The 24,473-nt window shown below is 45.1% G+C and overlaps 2 protein-coding genes across 2 annotated transcripts in view; both read right to left on the reverse strand.

Moving 5' to 3' along the window:
- Positions 1-24,473, reverse strand: part of LOC106578039 (5-hydroxytryptamine receptor 2C) — a 290,493-nt gene that overhangs the window by 188,004 nt on the left and 78,016 nt on the right. The gene's annotated exons all lie outside the window — the stretch shown is intronic.
- On the reverse strand, positions 3,154-6,828 carry LOC123728671 (formin-2-like). Its single transcript, XM_045700610.1, has 2 exons — positions 6,770-6,828; positions 3,154-4,513 (listed from the first exon to the last, which is right to left on the reverse strand). Exons 1-2 carry the CDS (start codon positions 6,826-6,828, stop codon positions 3,154-3,156), a joined length of 1,419 nt encoding a protein of 472 aa, XP_045556566.1.

Below are 24,473 nucleotides of genomic sequence, written 5' to 3' on the forward strand. Positions count from 1 at the left end.
ATGGGGAATGTATGTGTAAAGAAGGAGAGGGAGAGAGAGAGAGATGGGGAATGTATGTGTAAAGAAGGAGAGGGAGAGAGAGAGATGGGGAATGTATGTGTAAAGAAGGAGAGGGAGAGAGAGAGAGATGGGGAATGTATGTGTAAAGAAGGAGAGGGAGAGAGAGAGATGGGGAATGTATGTGTAAAGAAGGAGAGGGAGAGAGAGAGAGATGGGGAATGTATGTGTAAAGAAGGAGAGGGAGAGAGAGAGAGATGGGGAATGTATGTGTTCCTCCATATAAAGTGGGAGAGGGAGGAGAGAGAGTGAGAGAGAAAGAGATCAAGGCGGAGAGAGAGAGCGATCAAGGGAGAGATGTGTCATGTAAAGCGGGGTCATATCCAGGTGGGGTCAATGTGTCCAAGTTAGTCCTCCTCTGCAGTCGGAATATTTACTGGAACGTTACACATGAACGCACATGCACACCCACACACACAGTACATTTGGTAGAATATTACAGGACATCAACATGTAGTATTTAGCAACACCATCTGTCTCCCAGATATGTACTGGTATACTGTCTCTCTCTCTCTAGATGTGTACTGGTATACTGTCTCTCTCTCTCTCTAGATGTGTACTGGTATACTGTCTCTCTCTCTCTAGATGTGTACTGGTATACTGTCTCTCTCTCTCTAGATGTGTACTGGTATACTGTCTCTCTCTCTCTAGATGTGTACTGGTATACTGTCTCTCTCTCTCTCTCTAGATGTGTACTGGTATACTGTCTCTCTCTAGATGTGTACTGGTATACTGTCTCTCTCTCTAGATGTGTACTGGTATACTGTCTCTCTCTCTAGATGTATACTGGTATACTGTCTCTCTCTCTCTCTCTAGATGTGTACTGGTATACTGTCTCTCTCTCTCTCTCTAGATGTGTACTGGTATACTGTCTCTCTCTCTCTCTCTAGATGTGTACTGGTATACTGTCTCTCTCTCTCTCTCTCTAGATGTGTACTGGTATACTGTCTCTCTCTCTCTAGATGTGTACTGGTATACTGTCTCTCTCTCTCTCTAGATGTGTACTGGTATACTGTATCTCTCTCTCTCTCTAGATGGGTACTGGTATACTGTCTCTCTCTCTCTAGATGTCTACTGGTATACTGTCTCTCTCTCTCTCTCTAGATGTGTACTGGTATACTGTCTCTCTCTCTCTAGATGTGTACTGGTATTCTCTCTCTCTAGATGTGTACTGGTATACTGTCTCTCTCTCTCTCTAGATGTATACTGGTATACTGTCTCTCTCTCTCTAGATGTGTACTGGTATACTGTCTTTCTCTCTCTAGATGTGTACTGGTATACTGTCTCTCTCTCTCTAGATGTGTACTGGTATACTGTCTCTCTCTCTCTAGATGTGTACTGTTGTACTGTCTCTCTCTAGATATGTACTGGTATACTGTCTCTCCCTCTCTCTCTAGATATGTACTGGTAAACTGTATCTCTCTCTAGATATGTACTGCTAAACTGTATCTCTCTCTAGATATGTACTGCTAAACTGTATCTCTCTCTAGATATGTACTCGTAAAGTGTATCTCTCTAGATATGTACTGCTAAAGTGTATCTCTCTCTAGATATGTACTGCTAAACTGTATCTCTCTCTAGATATGTACTCGTAAAGTGTATCTCTCTCTAGATATGTACTGCTAAACTGTATCTCTCTCTAGATATGTACTGCTAAACTGTATCTCTCTCTAGATATGTACTGCTAAACTGTATCTCTCTCTAGATATGTACTGCTAAACTGTATCTCTCTCTAGATATGTACTCGTAAACTGTATCTCTCTCTAGATATGTACTGCTAAACTGTATCTCTCTAGATATGTACTGCTAAACTGTATCTCTCTCTAGATATGTACTGCTAAACTGTATCTCTCTCTAGATATGTACTGCTAAACTGTATCTCTCTCTAGATATGTACTGCTAAACTGTATCTCTCTCTAGATATGTACTGCTAAACTGTATCTCTCTCTAGATATGTACTCGTAAAGTGTATCTCTCTCTAGATATGTACTGCTAAACTGTATCTCTCTCTAGATATGTACTGCTAAACTGTATCTCTCTCTAGATATGTACTGCTAAACTGTATCTCTCTCTAGATATGTACTGCTAAACTGTATCTCTCTCTAGATATGTACTGCTAAACTGTATCTCTCTCTAGATATGTACTGCTAAACTGTATCTCTCTCTAGATATGTACTGCTAAACTGTATCTCTCTCTAGATATGTACTGCTAAACTGTATCTCTCTCTAGATATGTACTGCTAAACTGTATCTCTCTCTAGATATGTACTGCTAAACTGTATCTCTCTCTAGATATGTACTGCTAAACTGTATCTCTCTCTAGATATGTACTGCTAAACTGTATCTCTCTCTAGATATGTACTGCTAAACTGTATCTCTCTCTAGATATGTAGGTTTACAGTCCAATTCTCTCAAAATGTCTGAGGAGGAGAGGGACATGGTGGTGGATACGCACACACCTTTAAATGACCACACACACACACACACACACACACACACACACACACACACACACACACACACACACACACACACACACACACACACACACACACACACACACACACAGAGAGACACAGACACACACACAGGCCCTGTGCCCTGCATCCATCAAGGACAGATTTTCCCTGAAAAGTAGGATTAAGTGCAGTGCCCAGTCAAATACATAATTCATGTAGAGGAACTTCCACCACAAAGACATTCTTGGGCTGAGGAGGCATTATCTCCCGAGTTCATCTCTCTGTGTACTGGCTGGACATAAATACACACTGACAGACAGACAGACTGACACACAAACAGACAGACAGACTGACAAACAGACGACACACAGACACAGACTGACAGACAGACTGACAGCGACTGACAAACTGACAGACACAGACAGACGTGGAGAGAGAGAGAGAAAGAGAGAGAGAGAGAAAGAGAGGGAGGGAGAGAGACAGAATCAAGACAGATGGATACATAAAGAATGTAAAAACAGAAGAAATTTAGAACAGAAGCAATAACATGACAAACGACTCAGTCTTAAAGAAGGACAAAGAGGAGGGAGGTGCACCAGCAGAGTGAAACAAACACTTTGTCCTATAATTGAAATAATCAACACAATAGATGATAATCTGGGTTCTCTCCAGTGGTACGACGGGGTAAGCCCGGAGGGAGGAGGGCAGCGGGGTAAGCCTGGAGGAGGGCAGCGGGGTAAGCCTGGAGGAGGGCAGGGGGGTAAGCCCGGAGGGAGGAGGGCAGGGGGGTAAGCCTGGAGGAGGGCAGTGGGGTAAGCCTGGAGGAGGGCAGCGGGGTAAGCCTGGAGGAGGGCAGCGGGGTAAGCCCGGAGGAGGGCGGCGGGGTAAGCCCGGAGGGAGGAGGGCAGCGGGGTAAGCCTGGAGGAGGGCAGTGGGGTAAGCCTGGAGGAGGGCAGCGGGGTAAGCCTGGAGGAGGGCAGCGGGGTAAGCCTGGAGGAGGGCAGCGGGGTAAGCCTGGAGGAGGGCAGCGGGGTAAGCCTGGAGGAGGGCAGCGGGGTAAGCCTGGAGGAGGGCAGGGGGTAAGCCCGGAGGGAGGAGGGCAGGGGGGTAAGCCTGGAGGAGGGCAGTGGGGTAAGCCTGGAGGAGGGCAGCGGGGTAAGCCTGGAGGAGGGCAGCGGGGTAAGCCCGGAGGGAGGAGGGCAGCGGGGTCAGCCCGGAGGAGGGCAGCGGGGTAAGCCCGGAGGGAGGAGGGCAGGGGGTAAGCCCGGAGGAGGGCAGTGGGGTAAGCCTGGAGGAGGGCAGCGGGGTAAGCCTGGAGGAGGGCAGCGGGGTAAGCCCGGAGGGAGGAGGGCAGCGGGGTCAGCCTGGAGGAGGGCAGTGGGGTAAGCCTGGAGGAGGGCAGCGGGGTAAGCCTGGAGGAGGGCAGCAGGGTAAGCCTGGAGGAGGGCGGCGGGGTAAGCCCGGAGGGGAGGAGGGCAGCGGGGTCAGCCCGGAGGGAGGAGGGCAGCGGGGTCAGCCCGGAGGGAGGAGGGCAGCGGGGTAAGCCCGGAGGGAGGAGGGCAGCGGGGTCAGCCCGGAGGGAGGAGGGCAGCGGGGTCAGCCCGGAGGAGGGCAGCGGGGTAAGCCCGGAGGGAGGAGGGCAGGGGGGTAAGCCCGGAGGAGGGCAGTGGGGTAAGCCTGGAGGAGGGCAGCGGGGTAAGCCTGGAGGAGGGCAGCGGGGTAAGCCCGGAGGGAGGAGGGCAGCGGGGTCAGCCTGGAGGAGGGCAGTGGGGTAAGCCTGGAGGAGGGCAGCGGGGTAAGCCTGGAGGAGGGCAGCGGGGTAAGCCCGGAGGAGGGCAGCGGGGTAAGCCCGGAGGAGGGCGGCGGGGTAAGCCCGGAGGGAGGAGGGCAGCGGGGTAAGCCTGGAGGAGGGCAGTGGGGTAAGCCTGGAGGAGGGCAGCGGGGTAAGCCTGGAGGAGGGCAGCGGGGTAAGCCTGGAGGAGGGCAGCAGGGTAAGCCTGGAGGAGGGCGGCGGGGTAAGCCCGGAGGGAGGAGGGCAGCGGGGTCAGCCCGGAGGGAGGAGGGCAGCGGGGTCAGCCCGGAGGGAGGAGGGCAGGGGGGTAAGCCCGGAGGGAGGAGGGCAGCGGGGTCAGCCCGGAGGGAGGAGGGCAGGGGGGTAAGCCCGGAGGAGGGCAGCGGGGTAGGCCCGGAGGGAGGAGGGCGGCGGGGTCAGCCTGGAGGAGGGCAGTGGGGTAAGCCTGGAGGAGGGCAGCGGGGTAAGCCTGGAGGAGGGCAGCAGGGTAAGCCTGGAGGAGGGCGGCGGGGTAAGCCCGGAGGGAGGAGGGCAGCGGGGTAAGCCCGGAGGGAGGAGGGCAGCGGGGTCAGCCCGGAGGAGGGCAGCGGGGTAAGCCCGGAGGGAGGAGGGCAGCGGGGTAAGCCCGGAGGGAGGAGGGCAGCGGGGTAAGCCTGGAGGAGGGCAGTGGGGTAAGCCTGGAGGAGGGCAGGGGGGTAAGCCCGGAGGAGGGCAGCGGGGTAAGCCTGGAGGAGGGCAGGGGGGTAAGCCCGGAGGAGGGCAGCGGGGTAAGCCTGGAGGAGGGCAGGGGGGTAAGCCCGGAGGAGGGCAGCGGGGTCAGCCCGGAGGGAGGAGGGCAGGGGGGTAAGCCCGGAGGGAGGAGGGCAGCGGGGTCAGCCCGGAGGGAGGAGGGCAGGGGGGTAAGCCCGGAGGAGGGCAGCGGGGTAGGCCCGGAGGGAGGAGGGCGGCGGGGTCAGCCCGGAGGGAGGAGGGCAGGGGGGTAGGCCCGGAGGGAGGAGGGCGGCGGGGTCAGCCCGGAGGGAGGAGGGCAGGGGGGTAAGCCCGGAGGAGGGCAGCGGCCTCCTTTTGACATTTTATGTCCTGCAATCTAGAAGGAAAAAAAACTATTCCGGTGTGGTGCCTGGCCTTAAATGATAACAAATAGAAATTGCATAGTGGGGAGAAGTGAACCCCTCGTTGTCACTCTGACGCAGACCATTAGATAATGATAAGAACCCAAACTCTGATGATTCAAGTTTGAAAAATATACAAATTATTTCAATCACAACATACACTGCATGGCCAACATCTCATTCCAAAATCATGGGCATTAATATGGTGTTGGTCCCCCCCTTTGCTGCTATAACAGCCTCCACTCTTCTGGGAAGGCTTTCCACTAGATGTTGGAACATTGCTGCAGGGACTTGTTTCCATTCAGCCACAAGAGCATTAGTAAGGTCAGGCACTGATGTTGGGCGATTAGACCTGGCTCTCACTCGGTATTCCAATTCATCCCAAAGGTGTTTGATGGGGTTGAGGTCAGGGCTCTGTGCAGGACAGTCAAGTTCTTCCACACCTGTCTCGACAAACCATTTCTGTATGGACCTCGCTTGATCCATGGGGGCATTGTCATGCTGAAACAGGAAAGGGCCTTCCCCAAACTGTTGCCACAAAGTTGGAAGCACAGAATTGTCTAGAATGTCATTGTATGCTGTAGCATTAAGATTTCCCTTCACTGGAACTAAGGGTCCTAGTCCAAACCATGAAAAACAGCCCCAGACCATTATTCCTCCTCCACCAAACTTTACAGTTGGCACTATGCATTGGGGCAGGTTGCGTTCTCCTGGCATTCGCCAAACCCAGATTCGTCTGTCAGACTGCCAGATAGTGAAGCTTGATATTATCACTACAGGGAACGCCTTTCTACTGCTCCAGAGTCCAATGGCGGCGAGCTTTATACCCCTTTAGCCGACGCTTGGCATTGCGCATGGTGATTTTAGGCTTGTGTGCGGCTGCTCGGCCATGGAAACCCATTTCATGGAGCTCCTGATGAACAGTCCTTGTGCTGACATTGCTCCCAGAAGCAATTTGGGACTCTAGTGAGTGTTGCAACCGAGGACAGAGGACTTTTATGCACTACACGCTTTAGCACTCAGAGGTCCCGTTCTGTGAGCTTGTATGGACTACCACGTCGTGGCTGAGCTGTTGTTGCTCCTCCACGTTTCCACTTCACAATAATAGCACTTACAGTTGACCGGGGAAGCTCTAACAGGGCAGAAATGTGACTTGTTGGAAAGATGGCATCCTATGACGGTGCCACGTTGAAAAATCACTGAGCTCTTCAAGTACTGTACGGGCCATTCCACTGCCAATGGTTGTCTATGGAGATTGCATGGCTGTGTACTCGATTTTATACACCTGTCAGCAACGGGTGTGGCTGGAATATCCGAATCCAATCATTTTGAAAGGAGTGTCCACATACTCTTGTCCAGTGAATATCATCAATACGGGGAAGTCCATGATGGTTCGAAAGAAGGTCATGATCACTGAGGCGGTTAAAACATAAAGCGCTACACCAGCGAAGGTCAAACAGATGATTCATGGCTAGTGACTAAAGCCATTACGTTGATGGGGTTATTAAGGGGTTAGAAAGATTCTAATCAAATCAAATATTATTTTGTGACATGCGCCAAATACAACAGGACCTTACAGTGAAATGCTTTCTTACAAGCCCTTAACCAACAATGTTTTATGAAGTTTTATGGGAAAAATTGAAATAAGTGTTCAGTAAAAAAATTGAAAATAGATAATAAAAGTAACAAATAATTAAACAGCAGTGAATCTATCTCACTTCCTGCATCCCAAATTTCACCCTATTACTTAAACAGGGGATTACTTTGGACCAAAATGTAGTGTACTATGTAAGAAAAAGAGTAAAATGTTTTGTGGGGGTCCCACCCCTAGTGACTTAAGCCATTAACGTGACATTTGATTCATTCTATCTCACAGCCACGAGCTGACTTCCTACTGATAGATGTTGCTCCTAGAGGACTCCTCACTAAACACATCAATTAACCTCCAGTACCTACGGTGAATCTGGATAACGGTACATGTAAGACGTGATTGATATCACACACACACACGGACCCACAGGCATACACACACACAGAGACACACACACACACACACACACACACACACACACACACACACACACACACACACACACACACACACACGTCATAAAGATGTCCTTGTGGACACTTCGCTATACACTTCAATGAATCTTTACCCACAGTGAAAGTGGATGACGTTGCATGTAAAATGTGATCGATATCACACACACGGATCCACGGGCATACACACACACACACACACATATACACACACATTGTTAAACATTATGTAGGATTAACATCAGCAGAGTTGTTCTGTGTCGCCTACAGCAATGTAGATCACAACCTCTTGATGAGGCTCAGTGTTTAACCTCACTGACGACTAACACTAATGACTGAGTAATGTTGTGTAGGGGTTGATGACGCTCAGTGTTAAACCTCACTGACGACTAACACTAATGACTGAGTAATGTTGTGTCGGGGTTGACTAACACTAATGACTGAGTAATGTTGTGTCGGGGTTGACTAACACTAATGACTGAGTAATGTTGTGTCGGGGTTGACTAACACTAATGACTGAGTAATGTTGTGTCGGGGTTGACTAACACTAATGACTGAGTAATGTTGTGTCGGGGTTGACTAACACTAATGACTGAGTAATGTTGTGTCGGGGTTGACTAACACTAATGACTGAGTAATGTTGTGTCGGGGTTGACTAACACTAATGACTGAGTAATGTTGTGTCGGGGTTGACTAACACTATTAGGAATGTGACCAAATAGCTTTTTACCACGTGAGGAACATTGCCAAGGTGCGGCCGTTTCTCTCTCAGGCTGAGAGACTCATCCATGCGTTTACTACAAGCAGGCTTAACTACTGTAATGCTCTGCTGTCTGGTCTACCCAATAAAGCCATTGGTCTACTGCAAAACGTACAGAATGCTGCAGAACGGGTACTGACCAAGACCAGACGGAGAACACACATCACACAGGTTTAAAGGTCTCTGCGCTGGGCGCCTGGGAGTTTTAGAATTAAATTAAAGATTCTTCGATTGGTTTTTAAATCAATTCACGATTGTGCACCCCAATACATGTCAGACATTCTTTTAAGTGATGTACCGAGTAGGTTCCTCAGGTCCTCTGGCCTTTTAACTATCCCAAAGCCTAGGACCAAGAGGCCTGGCAAACTGTGGACATATTTAGAAGAGATTTTAAAACACACTTTTATAGCTTTGCTTTTCCGTAGGGTGCTTTTTGGTCATTCAGTTCTCACTGTTATCCTCTTGTGTTTGTTGTGTAGTAAATATTTAAAAAATATATATTTCTGTGAAGCACATTGCGTTACATTTCATGTCTGAAATGTGCTGTATAAATAAAGCTTGACGAGGTTGACGAGGCTCTGTGCTTAAACTCACTGAAGACTACCACTACTGACTGAGTAACATGGCGTCGGGGTTGACGAGGCTCTGTGCTTAAACTCACTGAAGACTACCACTACTGACTGAGTAACATGGCGTCGGGGTTGTGGGAACGTTTCACTGTGAGGCTGATCTGCAAGATAATGGGAAAACTCCCCTCTGAGTCTTTGATTACACACTCAGCGTCTCTCTTTTACACACACACACACACACACACACACACACACACACACACACACACACACACACACACACACACACACACACACACACACACACACACACACACACACACACAAACATACACACACACACGCACACACACAAACATACACACACACGCACACACAAAAACACACAAACATACACACACACACACAAAAACACACAAACATACACACACGCAAAAACACACAAACATACACACACACACACACACACACACACACACACACACACACACACACACACACACACAAATGCGACACACACACACACACACACACACACACACACACACACACACACACACATATACACAAACACACAAACACACACATCGACAGTTTGATTGTGTGTCTGTGGGAGTGTGACAGTCTCTTGTCATCAGGGAGCTCAGTCTATTAGACCTGCATTACAGGCACTGATGTTATTACAGCCACTGATCGCCTGGTAATGGAAATAACACAGCAGATTAGACACAGGCGAGACTACTGCCGTAGTCCTGTAGTGGGTGTGAGTGGGAGTGTTGTGTACATGGTGTGTGTCTCCTCTGCATGGTTATTTGGTTAATAGAAACAGAGGCACATTGAAATTCATGGGTCGACTTCTCTCTACTTCAGACCTGGCTTGCGTCTCAAATGGCCCACTATTCCCTATAAAGTGCACTACTTATGACCAGGGCCCATTAGGGCACTATATATAGGAAATAGGGCATCATTTATGACGCAGCCCTGGAAGACTACAGTGTTCAGAGGCCAGGCTAAAATGTCCTTCTCTTCTTTCTCACAGAGAAGGAGGAATAATAATACAAATTTTTTTTTAAAGAGAGAGTAGAGAGGAAAAATGGATTGTGGGAAATGTCAAGGATGAGCGCTAAAAGCCTGAGCCTGTACTCACTGGATATTGCTCACATTTTTTGGAGTGAAAGACACAAAATAGAGGGGGAAAAAGACAGGGAGAGAGAGAGAAGAGAAAGAGGATGGATGAGGGGATCAAGAGACAAAATTGAGGAAAGTAGAGAAGGCCAGTTTGGAGAAGTGTTTTTGAGTGAAAGACAGGCCAGGACAGGAAGGACAGATAGAGAGAAAGACAAGTATATAGGGGGAGAGAGAGAGAGAGAGAGAGACAGAGAAAGAGAGAAAGGTCTAGAAAAAACGAAACTTCTGTGAGAGTAATGTTAACTGTACATGTTTGTACTGTTTATTTCACTTTTGTTTATTATCTAGTTCACTTGCTTTGGAAATGTTAACATATGTTTCCAAAGCCAATAAAGGCCCTTGAATTGAAATTGAGAGAGAAAGAGAGAGAGAGAGAGAGAGAGAGAGATAAAGAAAGAAATAGCGAAAGAAATAAAGAGCAAAAAAGAGAGAGAGAAAGAGAGAGAGACTGCAAATGCAGATGACACTAATACAATACAGAAATACACTACGGAAAAAGAAGGAACAGCACGTCAGAAATCAGCTCAATGTAATTGAAGAATCTATAGAATCTAACCACTTCTGGGACAATTGGAAAACACTAAACAAACAACAACACGAATAATTATCTATCCAAAATGGAGATGTATGGATAAACCACTTCTCCAATCTTTTTGGCTCTATAACAAATAAAAAACAGCATAAACATATACATGATCAAATACAAATCTTAGAATCAGCTATTAAAGACTTCCAGAACCCACTGGATTCTCCAATTACCTTGAATGAACTACAGGACAAAATACAAACCCTCCAACCCAAAAAGGCCTGTGGTGTTGATGGAATCATCAATGCAATGATCAAATATACAGACGACAAATTCCAATTGGTTATACTAAAACTCTTTAACATCATCCTTAGCTCTGGCATATTCCCCAATATGTGGAACCAAGGACTGATCACCCCAATCCACAAAAGTGGAGACAAATTTGAACCCAATAACTACCGTGGGATATGCGTCAACAGCAACCTTGGGAAAATCCTCTGCATTATCATTAACAGCAGACTCGTACATTTCCTCAGTGAAAACAATGTACTGAGCAAATGTCAAATTGGCTTTTTACCAAATTACCGTACGACAGACCACATATTCACCCTGCACACCCTAATTGACAAACAAACAAACCAACACAAAGGCAAAGTCTTCTCAAGCTTTGTTGATTTTTTGACTCAATTTGGCATGAGGGTCTGCTATACAAATTGATGGAAAGTGGTGTTCGGGGAAAAACATACGACATTATAAAATCCATGTACACAAACAACAAGTGTGCGGTTTAAATAGGCAAAAAACACACATTTCTTCCCACAGGGCCATGGGGTGATACAGGGATGCTGCTTCAGCCCCACCCACTTCAACATATATATCAACGAATTGGCGAGGGCACTAGAACAGTCTGCAGCAACCGGCCTCACCCTACTAGAATCTGAAGTCAAATGTCTACTGATTGCTGATGATCTGGTGCTTCTGTCACCAACCAAGGAGGGCCTACAGCAGCACCTAGATCTTCTGCACAGATTCTGCCAGACCTGGGCCCTGACAGTAAATCTCAGTAAGACCAAAATAATGGTGTTCCAAAAAAGGTCCAGTCGCCAGGACCACAAATACAAATTCCATCTAGACACCGTTGCCCTAAAGCACACAAAATACTATACATACTTCAGCCTAAACATCAGCGCCACAGGTAACTTCCACAAAGCTGTGAACGATCTGAGAGACAAGGCAAGAAGGGCCTTCTATGCCATCAAAAGGAACATAAAATTCAACATACCAATTAGGATCTGGCTAAAAATACTTGAATCAGTTATAGAACCCATTGCCCTTTATGGTTGTGAGGTCTGGGGTCCGCTCACCAACCAAGAATTCACAAAATGGGACAAACACCAAACTCTGCATAAAGAATTCTGCAAAAATATCCTCCTGGTACTTCGTAGAACACCAAATAATGCACGCAGAGCAAAATTAGGCCGATACCCTCTAATTATCAAAATCCAGAAAAGAGCCGTTAAAATCTACAACCACCTAAAAGGAAGCGATTCCCAAACCTTCCATAACAAAGCCATCACCTTCAGAGAGATGAACCTGGAGAAGAGTCCCATTAGCAAGCTGGTCCTGGGGCTCTGTTCACAAACACAAACACACCCCACAGATCCCCAGGACAGCAACACAATTAGACCAAACCAAATCATGAGAAAACAAAAAGATGATTACTTGACACATTGGAAAGATTTAACAAAAAAACAGAGAAACTAGAATGCTATTTGGCCCTAAACAGAGAGTACACAGTGGCAGAATACCTGACCACTGTAACTGACCCAAACTTAAGGAAAGCTTTGACTATGTACAGACTCAGTGAGCATAGCTTTGCTATTGAGAAAAGCTGCTGTAGGCAGACCTGGCTCTCAAGAGAAGACAGGCTATGTTCACACCGCCCACAAAATGAGGTGGAAACTGAGCTGCACTTCCGAACCTCCTGCCCAATGTATGACCATATTAGAGACACATATTTCCCTCAGATTACACAGACCCACAAAGAATCTGAAAACAAACCTGATTTTGATAAACTCCCATATCTACTGGGTGAAATACCACAGTGTGCCATCACAGCAGCAAGATTTGTGACCTGTTGCCACAAGAAAAGGGCAACCAGTGAAGAACAAACACTATTGGAAATACAACACATATTTATGCATATTTATTTTCCATTTTGTACATTAACCATTTGTACATCGTTACAACACTGTATATAGACATAATATACCATTTGAAATGTCTTTATTCTTTTGGAACTTCTGTGAGTGTAATGTTTACTGTTCATTTTTATTGTTTATTTCACTTTTGTATATTATCTTCCTCACTTGCTTTGGCAATGTTAACATAGGTTTCCCAAGCCAATAAAGCCCTTGAAATTATTTGAATTGAGAGATAGAGATAGAGACAAAGAGAGAGAGATAGAGAGATAAAGAGAGAGATATAGAGAGATATATAGAGAGAATGAGAGAGGTCTAGAAAAAGAAAACTACAATTTTCATACACCCTCCCTCCCTTCCTGTATTTCTCTCTCAATTTCATATTTCCATATTCCTCCCCTCTTTCTATGGTCTTTTTGTTCCTTCGATTCTCCTGCTAACCTTTCTCCCTCTCTTCCTGTCTTTCTCCCTTCTCTTCACTTGTTCCCCTCTCTGCCTCCCCCATCTCTCCCTCCATCCCTGCACCTACCTTTCACCTCTCTCTCTCTCTCTCTCTCTCCCTCCCTGTTTATCTCCTGTAGTGCTGAGCCCTCTCTCTACATCCCTGCCGCTACCTTTCAAATCCCCTCCGTCCTTCTTTACTTCCTGCCTTTCTTCCCTCTCTCTCAGTCTCTTTATCCCCCTCCTTCTGTGTCCCTGTTTATCTCCTGTAGTGCTGAGATGTGGAGCAGAATGACTGAGGAGCACACCCCCACCCCACCCCCCCACCCACACACACACACACACACAGTCCTGTACAACTAACACACACACATGAAATGTCTCTTCTGCTAACATTTCTCCCCTACTTCCTTTCTCCCTTCCTTCCTTCCTTTCTCCCTTCCTTCCTTCCTCCATTCCTTCCTTCCTTTCTCCTTTCTCCCTTCCTTCCTTGCTCCCTTCCTTCCTTTCTCCCTTCCTTTCTTGCTCGCTCTCTTCCTGTCTTTCTCCCTTCTCCTGACTCGTTGCCCTCTCTCCCTCCATCCCTCCATCCGTCCCCCTTCACCCTCCCTCCCTGTCTCTGTCTATCTCCTGTAGTGCTGAGCTGTGGAGCAGAATGACTGGGGTGCAAACACACACACACACACACACACACACACACACACACACACACACACACACACACACACACACACACACACACACACACACACATACACACACACACCTGAAGAACATCCTCACCACAGGAGTCCTCTCTATCTCTCCTTTCCCCCTCTTTTCATCCCTCCCCATCACACCCCTGTCAAGATCTCTCTCTTCTTCTATTTCCCTCCCTCCTTCACCACTATCAGTCCCTTTCCATCCCTCCATCATATCTGTCATGATCTCTACCACTCCTCCCTCCCTCCATCCTGTCTCTCTCCATCTCCATTTCTCCTCTCTCATCTCTTCATTATTGCTATGTCATCACCTGTCTTCCTTAGAGTGAGACAAACACTTCTGGCTTGTGAAAGTGAATGAGTGTGTGTGTGTGTGTGTGTGTGTGTGTGTGTGTGTGTGTGTGTGTGTGTGTGTGTGTGTGTGTGTGTGTGTGCGAGAGAGAGAGAGAGAGAGAGAGAGAGAGAGAGAGAGAGAGAGAGTGAGAGGTGGGGTATCGAGGGAATACGTGTGTATAATGTAAATGTGATGTAATGTATGAATCCTCTTCGTGATACGCTTGGCCACCTACACCCTCTCTGCCTCTTCTCCATCCCTTCAATGAGACATCTAGTGTTACCCTCCTTCCCTCCATCTCTTCAATGAGACATCTAGTGTTACCCTCCTTCCCTCCATCTCTTCAATGAGACATCTAGTGTTACCCTCCTTCCCTCCATCTCTTCAATGAGACATCTAGTGTTACCCTCCTTCCCTCCTTCCCTCCATCTCTTCAATGAGACATCTAGTGTTACCCTCCTTCCCTCCTTCCCTCCATCTCTTCAATGAGACATCTAGTGTTACCCTCCTTCCCTCCTTCCCTCCATCTCTTCAATGAGACATCTAGTGTTACCCTCCTTCCCTCCTTCCCTCCATCCCTTCAATGAGACATCTGGTCCTCCAGTACCCCCCAACAGCCCAACTCTGGTCCTCCAGTACCCCCCAACAGCCCAACTCTGGTCCTCCAGTACCCCCCAACAGCCCAACTCTGGTCCTCCAGTACCCCCCCAACAGCCCAACTGTGGTCCTCCAGTACCCCCAACAGCCCTACTCTGGTCCTCCAGTACCCCCCAACAGCCCAACTCTGGTCCTCCAGTACCCCCAACAGCCCTACTCTGGTCCTCCAGTACCCCCCAACAGCCCAACTCTGGTCCTCCAGTACCCCCAACAGCCCTACTCTGGTCCTCCAGTACCCCCCAACAGCCCAACTCTGGTCCTCCAGTACCCCCAACAGCCCAACTCCTGTCCTCCAGTACCCCCAACAGCCCAACTCTGGTCCTCCAGTACCCACAACAGCCCAACTCCAGTCCTCCAGTACCCCTCAACAGCCCAACTCTGGTCCTCCAGTACCCCAAACAGCCCTACTCTGGTCCTCCAGCACCCCTCAACAGATTATTTCACTTTTGTTTATAATCTACTTCAATTGCTTTGGCAATGTTAACATATGAGAGAGAGGAACTCGGATTCTTGGTCACCTCCCTGACCAAGGCCCTTTTCCTCCGATTGCTCAGTTTGGCCGGGCGGACAGATCTAGGAAGAGTCTTGGTGGTTACAAACCTTCAATGCTGCAGAAAATTGTTGGTACCCTTCCACAGATCTGTGCCTCAGCACAATCCTGTCACGGAGCTCTACAGACAATTCCTTCGACCTCATGGCTTGGTTTTTGCTTGTAAGGTATGCGTAACTGGCTGTAAAGGAGTCAGGCGCAGGAGAGCATAATTTGGGTAGCACACGGAGCCTTTTATTACAGCGAACAAAACACAATACAGGTTGACATAACCCAGTGCAAACCAGTCTAACGTGCACATACACGAAACAACAAACAATTTCACACACAGACATGGGGGGGAACAGAGGGTTAAATACACATCAAATACTGAGGGAATTGAAACCAGGTGTGTAGGAAAACAAGACAAAACAAATGGAAAATGAAAGGTGGATCGGCGATGGCTAGAAGACCGGTGACGTCGACCGCCGAACGAACAAGGAGAGGAACCGACTTTGGCGGAAGTCGTGTCATTGCTCTGACATGCACTGTCAACTGTTGGACCTTATATAGACAGGTATGTGCCTTTTCAAATCATGTCTTGCCTAGTTAAATAAAGGTTAAATAAATAAAATAAAAAATAAATGTCCAATCAATTGAATTTACAACAGGTGGACACCAAAAAGTTGTAGAAACATCTCAAGGATGATCAATGTCAACAGGATGCACCTGTGCTCAATTTAGAGTCTCATAGCAAAGGGTCTGAATACTTACGTAAATAAGGTATTTACATACACTTAGGTTGGAGTCATTAAAACTCGTTTTTCAACCACTCCACAAATTTCTTGTTAACAAACTATAGTTTTGGCAAGTAGGTTAGGACATCTACTTTGTGCATGACACAAGTAATTTTTCCAACAATTGTTTACAGACAGATTATTTAACTTATAATTCACTGTATCACAATTCCAGTGGGTTAGAAGTTTACATACACTAAATTGACTGTGCCTTTAAACAGCTTGGAAAGTTCCAGAAAATTATGTCATGGCTTTAGAAGATTCTGATAGGCTAATTGACATCATTTGAGTCAATTGGAGGTGTACCTGTGGATGTATTTCAAGGCCTACCTTCAAACGCAGTGCCTCTTTGCTTGACATCATGGGAAAATCAAAAGAAATCAGCCAAGACCTCAGAAAAAAAATTGTAGAACTCCACAAGTCTGGTTCATCCTTGGGTGCAATTTCTTTATGCCTGAAGGTACCACGTTCATCTTTACAAACAATAGTACGCAAGTATAAACACCATAGGACCACGCAGCCGTCATACCGCTCAGGAAGGAGATGCGCTCTGTCTCCTAGAGATGAACGTAGTTTGGTGCGAAAAGTGCAAATCAATACCAGAACAACAAGCAAAGGACCTTGTGAAGATGCTGGAGGAAACGGGTACAAAAGTATCTATATCCACAGTAAAACGAGTCCTATTTCGACATAACCTGAAAGGCCACCTAGCATGGAAGATGCCACTGCTCCAAAACCGACATAAAACAGCCAGACTATGGTTTGAAACTGAACATGGGGACAAAGATTGTACTTTTTGAGAGAATTGTCCTCTGGTCTGATGAAACAAAAATAGAACTGTTTGGCTATAATGACCATCGTTATGTTTGGAGGGAAAAGGGGGAGGCTTGCAAGCCGAAGAACACCATCCCAACTGTGAAGCACGGGGGTGGCAGCCTCATTTTGTGGGGGTGCTTTGCTGCAGGAGGGAGTGGTGCACTTCACAAAATAGATGCATCATGAGGAAGGAAAATGATGTGGATATATTGAAGCAACAGCTCAAGACATCAGTCAGGAAGTTAAAGCTTGGTCGCAAAATGGGTCTTCCAAATGGACAATGACCCCAAGCATACTTCCAAAGTTGTGGCAAAATGGCTTATTAAAGACAACAAAGTCAAAGTATTTGAGTGGCCATCACAAAGCCCTGACCTCAATCCTATAGAAAATGTGTGGGCAGAACTGAAAAAGCATGTGTGAGCAAGGAGGCCTACAAACATGACTCAGTTACACCAGCTCTGTCAGGAGGAATGGGGCAAAATTCACCCAACTTATTGTGGGAAGCTTGTGGAAGGCTACCTGAAACGTTTGACCCAAGTTAAACAATTTAAAGGCAATGCTACCAAATACTAATTGAGTGTATGTAAACTTCTGACCCACTGGGAATGTGATGAAAGAAATAAAAGCTGAAATAATCATTCTCTCTACTATTATTCTGACATTTCACATTCTTAAAATAAAGTGGTGATCTTAACTGACCTAAGACCGGAATTTTTACTAGGATTAAATGTCAGAAATTGTGAAAAACTAAGCTTAAATGTATTTGGCTAAGGTGTATGTAAACATCTGACTTCAACTGGATATACTTCACTAGCTGTACAAGGCTGAGTACTGGTGAAACACTAAAAATGTACTTCATTAGCGATACAACGCTGATTACTGGAAAAACACACTATACATTTACTTCATTAGTGATACCCTGCCCTTACGGCCGGTAAATGTCTTGGAAATTATTTTGATTCAATGCAATTTCTCCCTCCTGCAAATCCAAAATGTGTTTATCTATTGAGCTTTTTCTTTTATCTCTGGATATACCAATATTCTCTACTCTGGAGCATTTCAAAAGTAATTCACTATGTGTAAAAGCTATACCATGATATTCAGTCAGCTGACGGCTATCTGAAACTCTGTGAAATGAAGGTAGAGATTGAGCGATATGGAAAGTAGCACTGTCAGAACTTATCAGTGCAATTTCATCTATTTCCCTTTCCCTCTCTCTCTCTCTGTGTGTGTGTGTGTGTGTGTGTGTGTGTGTGTGTGTGTGTGTGTGTGTGTGTGTGTGTGTGTGTGTGTGTGTGTGTGTGTGTGTGTGTGTGTGTGTGTGTGTATGTGTGTGTCCAGTGTGTGTGTCCAGTGTGTGTGTGTGTGTCCAGTGTGTGTGTGTGTGTGTGTGTGTGTGTGTGTGTGTGTGTGTGTGTGTGTGTGTGTGTGTGTGTGTGTCCAGTGTGTGTGTGTGTGTGTGTGTGTGTGTGTGTGTGTGTGTGTCCAGTGTGTGTGTGTATGTGTGTGTGTGTGTGTCCAGTGTGTGTGTGTATGTGTGTGTGTGTGTGTCCAGTGTGTGTGTGTGTATGTGTGTGTGTGTGTGTCCAGTGTGTGTGTGTATGTGTGTGTGTGTGTGTCCAGTGTGTGTGTGTGTGTGTGTGTGTGTGTGTGTGTGTGTGTGTATGTGTGTGTGTGTGTGTGTGTGTGTCCAGTGTGTGTGTGTGTGTGTGTGTGTGTGTGTGTGTGTGTGTGTGTACATGTGTGTGTGTCAGGCAGCACCTCTAGGGGAAAACCCCACGCACCGTCTGTCTCAAACTGATACAAAACACCCAGGAGTGGGAAGAGAGGAGGAGGTGGAGAGGAGAGAAGGGGAGAAGGAGGAGGAGGTAGAGAGGAGAGAAGGGGAGAAGGAGGAGGAGGTAGAGAGGAGAGAAGGGGAGAAGGAGGAGGAGGTGTAGAGGAGAGAAGGGGAGAAGGAGGAGGAGGTAGAGAGGAGAGAAGGGGAGAAGGAGGAGGAGGTGTAGAGGAGAGAAGGGGAGAAGGAGGAGGAGGTAGAGAGGAGAGAAGGGGAGGAGGAGGAGGTAGAGAGGAGAGAAGGGGAGAAGAGGACGAGGTGAAGAGGGGAGAAGGGGAAATGAGGAGGAGGAGGAAGATATATAAGATGATAATTAACAATTCAGTAGTGTAAAAAATGAGGACCTGTGATCTTGCAGAGGACTTTTTCAGAATTTTCTACATCAAAACACTCCTAATGAAACTGCCACACTGAATACATTTCAACAATGAAACATTAGTCAAAGAGGTTTGTCCTTTCATTCCCTCCTCTCTTCTTCCTCTCTACTCCTCCTTTCATTCTCAGTCAGAACATGAGCCTTATAAAGAGTGTGTGTGTGTGTGTGTGTGTGTGTGTGTGTGTGTGTGTGTGTGTGTGTGTGTGTGTGTGTGTGTGTGTGTGCCTTATAAAGAGGAGGGATTGTGAACCTCAAACAGGAGAGGAAAGAAAAGGGAGAGATAATAGAGAAGAGAATACAGGAGAAGAGAGCAAAGGAGAAGAGAATCAAGGAGAAGAGGAGAAGAGAGTAAATGAGAAGAGAGTAAAGGAGAAGAGAGTAAAGTAGAAGAGATTAAAAGAGATGAGAGTAAATGAGAAGAGAGTAAAGGAGAAGATAATAAAGGAGAAGAGAGTAAAGGAGAAGAGAGTAAAGGAGAAGATAATAAAGGAGAAGAGAGTAAAGGAGAAGAGAGTAAAGGAGAAGAAAATATAGGAGAAGAGAGTAAAGGAGAAGAGAGTAAAGGAGAAGAGAGTAAAGGAGAAGAAAATATAGGAGAAGAGAGTAAAGGAGAAGAAAATATAGGAGAAGAAAATATAGGAGAAGAGAGTAAAGGAGAAGAAAATATAGGAGAAGAGAATAAAGGAGAAGAGAGTAAAGGAGAAGAGGATAAAGGAGAAGAGAATAAAGGAGAAGAGAGTAAAGGAGAAGAGAATAAAGGAGAAGAGAGTAAAGGAGAAGAGAGTAAAGGAGAAGAGAATAAAGGAGAAGAGAATAAAGGAGAAGAGGATAAAGGAGAAGAGAGTAAAGGAGAAGAGAGTAAAGGAGAAGAAAATATAGGAGAAGAGAATAAAGGAGAAGAGAGTAAAGGAGAAGAGAATAAAGGAGAAGAGAGTAAAGGAGAAGAGGATAAAGGAGAAGACAATAAAGGAGAAGAGAGTAAAGGAGAAGAGAATAAAGGAGAAGAGAGTAAAGGAGAAGAGGATAAAGGAGAAGAGAGTAAAGGAGAAGAGAGTAAAGGAGAAGAGAGTAAAGGAGAAGAGAATAAAGGAGAAGAGAGTAAAGGAGAAGAGAGTAAAGGAGAAGAGGATAAAGGAGAAGAGAGTAAAGGAGAAGAGAGTAAAGGAGAAGAGAATAAAGGAGAAGAGAGTAAAGGAGAAGAGAGTAAAGGAGAAGAGGATAAAGGAGAAGAGGATAAAGGAGAAGAGAATAAAGGAGAAGAGAGTAAAGGAGAAGAGAATAAAGGAGAAGAGAGTAAAGGAGAAGAGAATAAAGGAGAAGAGAATAAAGGAGAAGAGGATAAAGGAGAAGAGGATAAAGGAGAAGAGAATAAAGGAGAAGAGAATAAAGGAGAAGAGAATAAAGGAGAAGAGAGTAAAGGAGAAGAGGATAAAGGAGAAGAGAGTAAAGGAGAAGAGAGTAAAGGAGAAGAGGATAAAGGAGAAGAGGATAAAGGAGAAGAGAGTAAAGGAGAAGAGAATAAAGGAGAAGAGAATAAAGGAGAAGAGAGTAAAGGAGAAGAGAATAAAGGAGAAGAGAGTAAAGGAGAAGAGAGTAAAGGAGAAGAGAGTAAAGGAGAAGAGAGTAAAGGAGAAGAGAATAAAGGAGAAGAGGATAAAGGAGAAGAGAATAAAGGAGAAGAGAGTAAAGGAGAAGAGAGTAAAGGAGAAGATAATAAAGGAGAAGAGAGTAAAGGAGAAGAGAGTAAAGGAGAAGAAAATATAGGAGAAGAGAGTAAAGGAGAAGAGAGTAAAGGAGAAGAGAGTAAAGGAGAAGAAAATATAGGAGAAGAGAGTAAAGGAGAAGAAAATATAGGAGAAGAAAATATAGGAGAAGAGAGTAAAGGAGAAGAAAATATAGGAGAAGAGAATAAAGGAGAAGAGAGTAAAGGAGAAGAGGATAAAGGAGAAGAGAATAAAGGAGAAGAGAGTAAAGGAGAAGAGAATAAAGGAGAAGAGAGTAAAGGAGAAGAGAGTAAAGGAGAAGAGAATAAAGGAGAAGAGAATAAAGGAGAAGAGGATAAAGGAGAAGAGAGTAAAGGAGAAGAGAGTAAAGGAGAAGAAAATATAGGAGAAGAGAATAAAGGAGAAGAGAGTAAAGGAGAAGAGAATAAAGGAGAAGAGAGTAAAGGAGAAGAGGATAAAGGAGAAGACAATAAAGGAGAAGAGAGTAAAGGAGAAGAGAATAAAGGAGAAGAGAGTAAAGGAGAAGAGGATAAAGGAGAAGAGAGTAAAGGAGAAGAGAGTAAAGGAGAAGAGAGTAAAGGAGAAGAGAATAAAGGAGAAGAGAGTAAAGGAGAAGAGAGTAAAGGAGAAGAGGATAAAGGAGAAGAGGATAAAGGAGAAGAGAGTAAAGGAGAAGAGAGTAAAGGAGAAGAGAATAAAGGAGAAGAGAGTAAAGGAGAAGAGAGTAAAGGAGAAGAGGATAAAGGAGAAGAGGATAAAGGAGAAGAGAATAAAGGAGAAGAGAGTAAAGGAGAAGAGAATAAAGGAGAAGAGAGTAAAGGAGAAGAGAATAAAGGAGAAGAGAATAAAGGAGAAGAGGATAAAGGAGAAGAGGATAAAGGAGAAGAGAATAAAGGAGAAGAGAATAAAGGAGAAGAGAATAAAGGAGAAGAGAGTAAAGGAGAAGAGAATAAAGGAGAAGAGAGTAAAGGAGAAGAGAATAAAGGAGAAGAGGATAAAGGAGAAGAGAGTAAAGGAGAAGAGAGTAAAGGAGAAGAGGATAAAGGAGAAGAGGATAAAGGAGAAGAGAGTAAAGGAGAAGAGAATAAAGGAGAAGAGAGTAAAGGAGAAGAGAATAAAGGAGAAGAGAGTAAAGGAGAAGAGAGTAAAGGAGAAGAGAGTAAAGGAGAAGAGAGTAAAGGAGAAGAGAATAAAGGAGAAGAGGATAAAGGAGAAGAGAATAAAGGAGAAGAGAGTAAAGGAGAAGAGAGTAAAGGAGAAGATAATAAAGGAGAAGAGAATAAAGGAGAAGAGAGTAAAGGAGAAGAGAATAAAGGAGAAGAGGATAAAGGAGAAGAGAGTAAAGGAGAAGAGAGTAAAGGAGAAGAGAATAAAGGAGAAGAGAATAAAGGAGAAGAGAGTAAAGGAGAAGAGAATAAAGGAGAAGAGGATAAAGGAGAAGAGAATAAAGGAGAAGAGAATAAAGGAGAAGAGAGTAAAGGAGAAGAGAATAAAGGAGAAGATAATAAAGGAGAAGAGAGTAAAGGAGAAGAGAATAAAGGAGAAGAGAGTAAAGGAGAAGAGAGTAAAGGAGAAGAGGATAAAGGAGAAGAGAATAAAGGAGAAGAGGATAAAGGAGAAGAGAATAAAGGAGAAGAGAATAAAGGAGAAGAGAATAAAGGAGAAGAGAATAAAGGAGAAGATAATAAAGGAGAAGAGAGTAAAGGAGAAGAGAATAAAGGAGAAGAGAGTAAAGGAGAAGAGAGTAAAGGAGAAGAGGATAAAGGAGAAGAGAGTAAAGGAGAAGAGAATAAAGGAGAAGAGAGTAAAGGAGAAGAAAATATAGGAGAAGAGAATAAAGGAGAAGAGGATAAAGGAGAAGAGAGTAAAGGAGAAGAGAATAAAGGAGAAGAGAATAAAGGAGAAGAGGATAAAGGAGAAGAGAGTAAAGGAGAAGAGAGTAAAGGAGAAGAGAATAAAGGAGGAGAGAATAAAGGAGAAGAGAGTAAAGGAGAAGAGAGTAAAGGAGAAGAAAATATAGGAGAAGAGAATAAAGGAGAAGAGAGTAAAGGAGAAGAGAATAAAGGAGAAGAGAGTAAAGGAGAAGAGAGTAAAGGAGAAGAGAATAAAGGAGAAGAGAGTAAAGGAGAAGAGAATAAAGGAGAAGAAAATATAGGAGAAGAGAATAAAGGAGAAGAGAGTAAAGGAGAAGAGAATAAAGGAGAAGAGAAGAGAGTAAAGGAGAAGAGAATAAAGGAGAAGAAAATATAGGAGAAGAGAATAAAGGAGAAGAGAGTAAAGGAGAAGAGAATAAAGGAGAAGAGAGTAAAGGAGAAGAGAGTAAAGGAGAAGAGGATAAAGGAGAAGAGAGTAAAGGAGAAGAGAGTAAAGGAGAAGAGGATAAAGGAGAAGAGGATAAAGGAGAAGAGGATAAAGGAGAAGAGAATAAAGGAGAAGAGAATAAAGGAGAAGAGAGTAAAGGAGAAGAGAGTAAAGGAGAAGAGAATAAAGGAGAAGAGAGTAAAGGAGAAGAGAGTAAAGGAGAAGAGAGTAAAGGAGAAGAGAGTAAAGGAGAAGAGGATAAAGGAGAAGAGAGTAAAGGAGAAGAGAGTAAAGGAGAAGAGGATAAAGGAGAAGAGGATAAAGGAGAAGAGGATAAAGGAGAAGAGAATAAAGGAGAAGAGAATAAAGGAGAAGAGAGTAAAGGAGAAGAGAGTAAAGGAGAAGAGAATAAAGGAGAAGAGAGTAAAGGAGAAGAGAGTAAAGGAGAAGAGAGTAAAGGAGAAGAGAGTAAAGGAGAAGAGAATAAAGGAGAAGAGAGTAAAGGAGAAGAGGATAAAGGAGAAGAGAGTAAAGGAGAAGAGAGTAAAGGAGAAGAGAATCATCCAAAAAGGATTGCCTCTTTTTTCATTTAAACTACAAATGAAGATCCTCTATACCAGCTATTCCCAAACTGGGGTACGGGTACCCCCATTGGTGGTCAAGATATGTTGGTTTCTGTACTGATGGCGCAAAAGCCATGACAGGGAAACATAGTGGAGAGGTAACGTGCGTGCAAGCAGTTGCTCCCGACGCCACTTGGGTTCACTGCAGCATCCACCGAGAGGCTCTTGCTGCCAAGGGAATGCCGGACAGCTTGAAAGACGTTTTGGACACTACAGTGGAAATGGTTAACTTTGTTAAAGGAAGACCTCGGAACTCTTGTGTATTTTCTGCATTATGCAATGATATGGGCAGCGACCATGTAATGCCTTTACAACATACAGAAGTGTGCTGGTTATCAAGGGGCAAAGTATTGACACGTTTTTTTAAATTGAGAGACGAGCTTAAAGTTTTCTTTACTGACCCTAATTTTCACTTGTCTGACCGCTTGCATGATGACGAGTTCCTCACATGACTGGCCTATCTGAGTGATGTTTTTTCTTGCCTGAATGAACTGAATCTAAGATTACAGGGACTCTTCGCAACTATATTCAATGTGTGGGACAAAATTCAGGCTATGATTAAGAAGTTGGAGCTCTTTTCTGTTTGCATTAACAAGGACAACACAGGTCTTTCATTGTATGAGTTTTTGA

The sequence above is a fragment of the Salmo salar genome, chromosome ssa18 (genome assembly GCF_905237065.1).
Source record: "Salmo salar chromosome ssa18, Ssal_v3.1, whole genome shotgun sequence".
Lineage (NCBI taxonomy): Eukaryota > Metazoa > Chordata > Actinopteri > Salmoniformes > Salmonidae > Salmo > Salmo salar.